The sequence below is a fragment of the Orycteropus afer genome, unplaced genomic scaffold, assembly GCF_000298275.1.
Source record: "Orycteropus afer afer isolate SDZICR_OR568_19922 unplaced genomic scaffold, OryAfe1.0 scaffold00039, whole genome shotgun sequence".
In the NCBI taxonomy this organism is placed as follows: domain Eukaryota; kingdom Metazoa; phylum Chordata; class Mammalia; order Tubulidentata; family Orycteropodidae; genus Orycteropus; species Orycteropus afer.
In genome coordinates this window covers 11,200,292-11,208,456 of record NW_006921626.1, presented here as the reverse complement: position 1 = coordinate 11,208,456, position 8,165 = coordinate 11,200,292, and the positions used below count along the sequence as shown (strand labels likewise).

The 8,165-nt window shown below is 46.1% G+C and overlaps 1 protein-coding gene across 1 annotated transcript in view; it reads right to left on the bottom strand.

Annotated features, from left to right (window-relative positions):
- Nucleotides 1–2,722: 2,722 nt before the first annotated feature.
- The window catches only part of CNIH3 (cornichon family AMPA receptor auxiliary protein 3), a 288,690-nt gene continuing 283,247 nt past the window's right edge, over nt 2,723–8,165 (bottom strand). Inside the window, exons 4-5 of the mRNA XM_007936996.1 lie at nt 7,074–7,186; nt 2,723–2,870 (exon numbers count right to left, since the gene is read on the bottom strand). Coding sequence (XP_007935187.1) covers nt 2,723–2,870; nt 7,074–7,186 — 261 coding nt within the window. The remainder of the gene's footprint in view (nt 2,871–7,073; nt 7,187–8,165) is intronic.

The following is an 8,165-nucleotide window of genomic DNA, read 5'->3' as shown; positions in this document are numbered from 1 at the left end:
AGAAACAGGATCTTTGAGGAGCCCTGATGAGGGCCAACAGGTCAGGTTCAACCAAGAATACAGATGTCCTCTGGCTGCCACCCAGGGTTCCAGTGAGGCAGGGAAGCCATTATTTCCCATTTTGTTTTGGAAACAAAATAATGAACAAATTTATGTAAGTGCAGTGTCAAAGTGAACTAATGGACAGAGGACAGTCAAACAGAAAATGTGGAACATAATCAGTTACAGACTGGTCACACTCATCCACCTTCGGCTGCCAACACCACCCCATGCCACCCCCTCCCACCTCAGCCAAGCAGACAAAGAGCCACTGTGCTTTCTGTTGGTAAATTCATATGGCTTCTTCCCCAAAATGTCTTGGGTTCCAGCAGTTACTGCATTAAAAGTAAAGTGAGGAAGTAGGTCCCTATGCCAGCCTCCCTCAGTGATAAGGTGTATAGAAACCCCCCAGGCTAGTGGGCAGGAGCCAGGGAAAGTTCTGGCCTTGTTCTGTTGGCTTTGGGAACAGGTCACTCAATCTGTACCTCTCTGCAGCAGGGGTAGTCTGCAGCCTCACAAAGAAAATGAGGTTTAGCAGACTCTAGGGAAGAACCTCCTCACCACATTAACCCAAGGTGTCAATTCCCTAAACCCACAGGGGCTTTTCCTATCTCTACAGGTTTCTCAGGAGTCTGTGGGTGGTGCAAATGGTTAACACACTTAACTGCTAACTGGAAGGTTGGAGGTTCAAGTAAATCTAGAAATACCTTGGAAAAAAGGCCTGGCGACCTACTTCTGAAAAATCAGCCATTAAAAAACCCTATGGAGCAGTTCTACTCTGACACATATGGGGTTGTCATGAGTCATGATCAATTTAACAGCAACTGGTTATAAGTTTCCCAAGACAGAACCAGCCTGAGTGGGCTTTAGGGAATTAAAGAGCTCAGACTTAGAGTGAGAGGGACTTGGATGAAGCTGCCAGGTACCTTAGAAATCTCCAGAGACTTCAAAGATCCTCAAGCTCCTTGCAAATTGGAGCAGATATCATCCCAGTTAGATGTGCAAGGAGGAAACAAGGACAGGGTGACCCTAAGCCTGGACCAACCTTCAACTCTAGGAAGGATGTGGTAGAATGATATTGAATCCCCTCCAGGCTCTGAGTTACTCCATGGGCAGTTACACCCCCAGGGGCCTCTGAGTGTGTGGGGACACTTGGAGGGGAAGTAGAAACAAACAGACACCTCTAGACCAGCAGGTCCTAAGTTTGGGTGTGTATCAGAATCCTCTGAGAAGCTCATTTAAAATGTATACTCTCAGCTTGAGAAATTCCAAATCAGTAGACCTAAGCTCAGGAATCTGCATTTTTAAGTGCATGTTTCTTGTTCCATGATTCTGATGGAAGTGATCCAAAGACCATAATTTGATAAACACTGTTCTAGAGGCTGACTAAGGCAGCCTACAGCTTAGAGTTCAGTTTTTGGAATCCAACTTGAGATGGACTTATAGCGGTGACACGTTAGTAGCTGTGACCTTGGGGAAATTATCTAATGTCTGAGCTTCAGTTTCCTCATTTTAAAAATGTGGGTAATGATAGCATTTATCTCATAAAATGAACTATACATATAATGCCCTTCTTAGTTCAACCAAAATCAAAACCAAACACACTGCAATCATGTCGATTCCAATTCATAATGACCCAGCGGGGCTTCCAAGGCTATCAATCTTTACAGAAGCAAACTGCCTCATCTTTCCCCTGAGGAGTGACTGGGGGCCTTGAACTGCTGACCCTTTGGTTAGTAGCTGAATGCCTTAGCTACTGCACCCTCAGAACTCCTCCTGGCTCATTTTTAAATGTTAGACAAATGTAGCCACTCCCCAGCCTGCCACAGCCCAACCTAAACCTTGGAGTGGCCTTGGAATCTAACACTCCTACCTTCCTCACTTCACCTGGCTGTTGTCAACCATGACACTCTGGAGACAGTACTGGGATATCTGGACATATCCAGGGCCTTGCCACAGGTAGCAAAGTGACAAATGAGAGGACCCAGACATGAGCCCAAAGAGGAACAGGAAGGAGGAGGGGTTGTTTAAAACAAGGCACTCTCTGGGGTATCAAATCACAAGATAGTCTGTTTCTAGCTATGTGCTTAGCTAGGATGTTCTGAGTAGAGGTGAAAAGAGGGGAGATTCCTGAAATGGAATTGCAAAATCATCATGTTTTACCTAATTAGAATGATTTTATGTAGCACTGGAAAAATTGTTAGTGTAAGCATTTAATGACCCAACATGCCATTTGTGAAGTGTGATCACCACTAGGGGTTTCTATCGTGGTACCCAAGATTGCTTACAAGCAGATTAGTGGGCAAGGGTTGACCAGGCTTTGCATCTGGGGCCACAGGTAATCTAATGGCTGAGATGCAGAGTTGCTACAGACTGAAGGTTCTTTTGAGAAGGAGTAACCAACATCACTTTACAAAGGAGAAGGTAGTAGAGTATGTTTTCACTGCATGGCCCTAAGCCATGCCTATCAGCAGGCAGGGCCTCCTGTAGGACCTTTTACCCCTCTTCCTAGTTAATACAGAAGCCCCAGAAGCCCTTATCTGAGCTAAGGTCACATGGCTGGGGTTATACCCAATAGGCTATGACTCCCACCCTCATAAGCCACCGCTCAAAGGCCACCAGGTTGGCCTGAAATTCCCTTCCATTTGCTGCAGGCATCAAACCCACCAGGAGGCGCAAAAACTCACCAGTAAAGATAGTAGAAGAAGGAGAGGAGATAGAAGGCCAGTTTGCACCAGGCCTCCTTCTGACAGTAACTCAAGGTGTCTGCGTTCATGACCACCGGCGGGTCGTAGGCTAGCTCCGAACTATCTGCTGGACAATGGAAATACCTGTGGGGAAAGAGGACAGGCACCACTGGCAATGAAACTGGAAAGGGGCTTTCAAAGTGGTTGGGCCAAGCCCTCCTGATACAAGACTTTTCTCCAAGGGACCTATGCTAAGCAGTTTTTGTCATCTGCTGGGATCACAGTTTAGGTGACACCAAAAAATAGCTCAGCCCTTACTACTATCTAAACAAAACAAAAAAACTCCCACTGCCATCGAGTTGATTCCAACTCATAGCGACCCCCATTGGGTTTCCAAGGTGGTAAATCTTTACGGAAATATATTGCCTCATCTTCCTTCTGCCGAAGGGGGGTTTGAACCACCAACCTTTGAGTTAGCAGTCAAATGCTTTAGGCCCTGCACCACCAAACTCACTGCCTTCGAGTCAGATCTGACTCATAGCAACCCCTCCTTGGGTTTCTGAGGTAGTATCACTACGGAAGTAGATTGCCCAACCTTCCTTCTGAGGAGTTGGTGGGTTTGAACCACCAGCCTTCTGGTTAGCAGTCAAGTGCCTTAGACCTACACTACCAGAACTCCTTAATCACCATCTAAATAGGTAGTAGCACAGTACCTAAGGCACTTGACTGCTAACCAGAAGGCTGGCGGTTCAAACCCACAAGCCACTCCTTGGAAGGAAGAATGGGCAATCTACAACCATAGTGATACTGCCTCGGAAACCCAAGGAGGGGTCTCTATGAGTCAGGTTCGACTTGACGGCACATAACAACAAATAGGTAGTAACTCATCAAATACTCGAACCCATTGGCTCGTGGTCATTTAGCCCACATATAAAGCTGCTCTAATGGAAGGAAAAATGTGTTGCCTGGTGTTATCTGAGTGGTACCAGGAAGAGCCTCCTTTCCCCTCAGGGCTTTGGGGTTCAGCAGTGTGTACAGCCATGGGTATAGGTACCGATATAGGTGTAGGTGTAAGCTACATCTTCACCACTTAGATGCCACTGTACCTACAATTCTACCTTAAAACTTAAATTACTTTGGATTAAGTAATTTGGATTAAGGGTCCTTTACCCAGACCCTCTGCTAAAACTCTGAATACTAAAGAATGGATATCATATTCCCACTTGAATGTGAAGCAGTTTATCAGATATTTTCTTTTTTAATAGGAGGACCCAGAATAGCTCCATAGGCAGAGAGCAGCCCCAGAGGAAAAGTGGGTAATGATAAAAACAGTGGGTGGAAGACAGGAGGCAGGAGAGAGGCTAGAGCTTTGCCTACTTCAGAAAATTGCATAGGCTCAACATGAGTTGACCTGGGCCACTTGGGATGGGACACAAGCAGGGTGGAGCCCAGGGCCTTAACCTCGTGAACCCAGGTGGATCTCCAGGTCCTGTGTAGGTGGCTGTTGCCCTCAGGACCCCCTCCTCGGGCTGTGGGCAGGATCCTGCCGTAGGGCCTCTACCACAGTCTCCTCTGGAGCCAAAGAACAAAGTGGAGTTGAAATCATTCAGCTTTTGAGTCACCCTGCTAAAGGCATCAGGGTGCCAGCAGTGGAAATTAGTGGGTCCAGCAAGGCTCTGTGACAGGCTGTGGTTCTCAGTGGTGAGCAAGGAGCAGGAGAGTCGGCTCTAATCAGGAGGTTAATCACACTGGCTTTGAAGAATATCCCTGTAACTTAGCAACTCACGGACTTGATATTTCCTTTCCCTCTTTCTTCCTGTTCAGAGGATTGCACTGACATTATCTGTCACCGACATTATGCTGAGAGGAAATCACAAGCCAGATTCAATGATATCTGCCAGCTCATAGCCCTCCAGGCCACTCACCTCCCCTCTTCCTGGGAGCAGATTTCAAAAATGATTTGCCTTCACTGTGGCCTTGTTCCAGCTGACCTCATTAAGTGGAGGCAGATGGGCAGGATAGACAAGTAGCTCAGTGGAGAGAGCTGGGGCTCTGCCACTAACCAGTCATGGAACCTTTCTTGGGTCAGTCATGAACCTCACCTTTCCCATCTGTAAAACAGGCATGAAAACTACCTACCTCCTAGGGCTGCTATGAGGACTAAATATTAGGAACTTAGCAAAGAACAAGCACTGAACAAATGGTAGCAAATGGAAAGGTAGAGCAGTAGGGATTTGTCTATATGAGAAACTTCACGGGCTGGACCTGTTGGATGGCAAGGGGGAAGGGCAAACTGAGGAAAGAGGGTGTTCAAGGACTCTGATTTCTAACGGACTCCTCTCCTCCTCATTCTTTTTTCTTTCATTTTCTGAGCTCTTACTAATTGTGAGGACTTAGGGTAAATCCTGACAGGGATTAAAAGAAAAGGAAAGTCCTTACTGCAAAGGAGATTCCAATGGTCCCTTTGTATCTTTAAACATATGCATTCCTATAGTAAGGACACTGGTTGGCTGGTCTCGAGTCCCTTTCTGGACACATGACAACCCCAAGATGCAGTGAACAAAGCAAAGCTTTGTATATTAACCACATTTTTGATAATCTGGATTGAGAGCCCATTACTTAAAAGAATATTGAGATAAATTCCTTCCATAGGGGGAAGAGCCAACCCTCTGGGGAGCATGTGCAGGGGTGAGGGCATGGATTTTGGATTCAGGCAGTTGCAGGGTTTAGTAGCCAAGCAGCTCTGGGTGATTACTTCACCTTTGTGAGTCTCTAAGGAGGTCTGGTGGCAAACTAGATAAGGCATTTGGCTGCTAACCAGAGATCAGTGGTTCAAACCCACCAGCCACTCCGCATAAAGAAGATAGGACAATCTACTTCTGTAAAGATTTATAACCTCAGAAACCAACAGGGGCCACTATGAGTCAGAATCAACTTGATGGCAGTGAGTTGTATTTTTTTTGTTTGTTTGTTTGTAAATCTCTATGTCTCATGTGTAAAATAAGGGGAAAAATGGCTAAATTAAGCATAGCAAGTCCCCAAGGAGGGACTCAATACATTTCAACTCCCTAATTCTTCTTTTGACTCCTCTCTAAATTCAGATTTTAACAGATTACATTTACTTAAAGTGGAACTTTGCCATGTAATCAAAATCATTTTCCTTCTTCCTTAAACCTATGACTTCTCCTATTCTCCTGCTCTTGGTCAATGGCACCATCACCCTCTCAGACACCCAGGTTAGAGGCTCCCTCTCCCTCACCTCCTATACCCAAGTATTGGCCAAGTCCTGTCCAGTTCACCTCTACAGAGTCTCTTGTTCTCTCCACTCAACTTCCACTACCCTCAATATTTTACCCCCAGCCCATCCTTCACGCTGTTGCCAGGATCACTATCCTAAAAGTCAGATCAGGAAATGCTATTTCCTCCTTAAAAGTTTTGGATAGCTTTCCATTCCCTGCAGAATAAATGCCAACTTCCCAATTACATTGTCTCAGGCCCTCCATATCTGGTTCCTAGATGTTTTGTCAACCCCATCTCTTTTTTCTTCCCTCTAAGCACCTTCCATACAACTGCACTAAACAATGGCTGTTCCCCAAGCATGCCATGTGGTTTCCTACCTCTGGGCCGTTGCATGTGCTGGTCCATCAACCTGGAATGTAGTTCCCTACATTTTCCAGTGCCACCCTTTCTAGTCTAATTGCTGCTGTCTCTATGTTCTTTCCCATGTTTTAAGAATGTATTTTACTCTACCACTAGGCTATACACACCTTGAGAGAAAGCCCAGAATCTCCCACAATGCCTGGCATGTCCTATGTATCCTATGTTTGCTAAATGAAGGAAAGAATGTTCCAGATGTAGTTAAACCCAGGCTATATTTTATGGTAAAATGACAATAATGAAATATTTTAGGGGACCAAAAGTCAGGACGCAAGGGGCAAAACGTGGACAATTGATCTGTGAAACTACATTTTTTACTACTTTTGTATTCCCACTCCTGCTTCCTTGATCCATATGGTGACTATATTTTGCAAAACCCAAATCTCACAATCTGACACATGGTCATAGCAAGGAATAGAATATTTGAAATCATAACTGTCCCAGAAAATCAAGTCCATCTGGTAGCTGCTTTTAACAGTGACCTACAAGGCTGGGGCTCTGGTTAAGGACAGCCTGTGAGAAGGGGCCTTCCCTATTGGATTTCTTGCTGCCTAAGAGGGGAGCTTTGGAGAGAGGGTCCCCAAAACAGCAGAAGGCCTCCTAGTGGCCACTCTATTTAGGGGACAGTGTCTCTGGAGGGCACTTCCCATGCAGAAAAGGGAAGGACAGACCAGTCCCTAGGAGACTTACCTCCAGAAGTGATAGAAAAGTAGAGGTACATTCAGCCCCAGAGTGAGCCACTCCTGTGCACACAGGAACATGATGCAGAAGAGGCTATGGATGGAGTATTCTGGCAGCACCAGCTGAAGAGGGAGCAGAAACAAAGGCCTGGGTTACAGAGAGGAAAAGCACTCCTGCTTCTACGGCAGTTGACTTCTGCCTGGTCACTGCTTCCAACATGCTGGTGGCCTGAAGCCCTCCCAGCTGTGATCTGTTTCTGCAAGCTCTCCTCTTTAGTGCCTAAGGCACTTGACTGCTAACCAGGAGGCTGGCTGTTTAAACCCACCAGCCACTCCTCGGAAGGAAGATGGGGCAATCTACTTCTGTAGTGATACTGCCTCAGAAACCCAAGGAGGGGTCACTATGAGTCAGGTCCAACTCGACAGCAAACAACAACAACAACAATCAGTTCCTATGGAGTCAGTCCAACCCAAGGCAGCCCCATGTATATCAGAATAGAACTGTGCTCCACAGGGTTTTCAATGGTCAATTTTTTAGAAGACCTCCAGGTCTTTCTTCCATGGCACCTCAGACTTTTCAGTTAGTTGTTGTTGTTATGTGCCATTGAGTCATACCTGACTCAGCAACTCCTCCTTGGGTTTCCGAGGCAGTATCACTATGGAAGTTGATTGCCCAACCTTCCTTCTGAGGAGTGGCTGGTGGGTTTGAACATATTAACTCTTTACACCATCTAGGGATTCTCTAGTGTCCCTATTTTATATCCAGTCCCAAATGGACACAGGCTCTCAGCACCCTACTTACCAAAGTGCTACATTTGCTTCTGGGGCTTCCTAGGGATGACCACTGGGAAGACTGGAAGAGCTGGTCCAGTCTCTGTGAAGTCGGACCTGAGGCAGGACCAACTGGGAGAAACATTGAAAGTATTTCTACTGATTCTGTAATAGCCCTGAGCTTGTTTTCTCAGTGTCTGTGTATCTTTCCAAGGGCCTCTGGTTGTGCAGTGGTTATGTGAGTCTGAGAGCTCTAGTAGCCTCCAGGAAAATCTTTAACCAGAAACCTTTTAGTGTCAGCATTACTAACAGAACTCTTGGACTCTTTAGG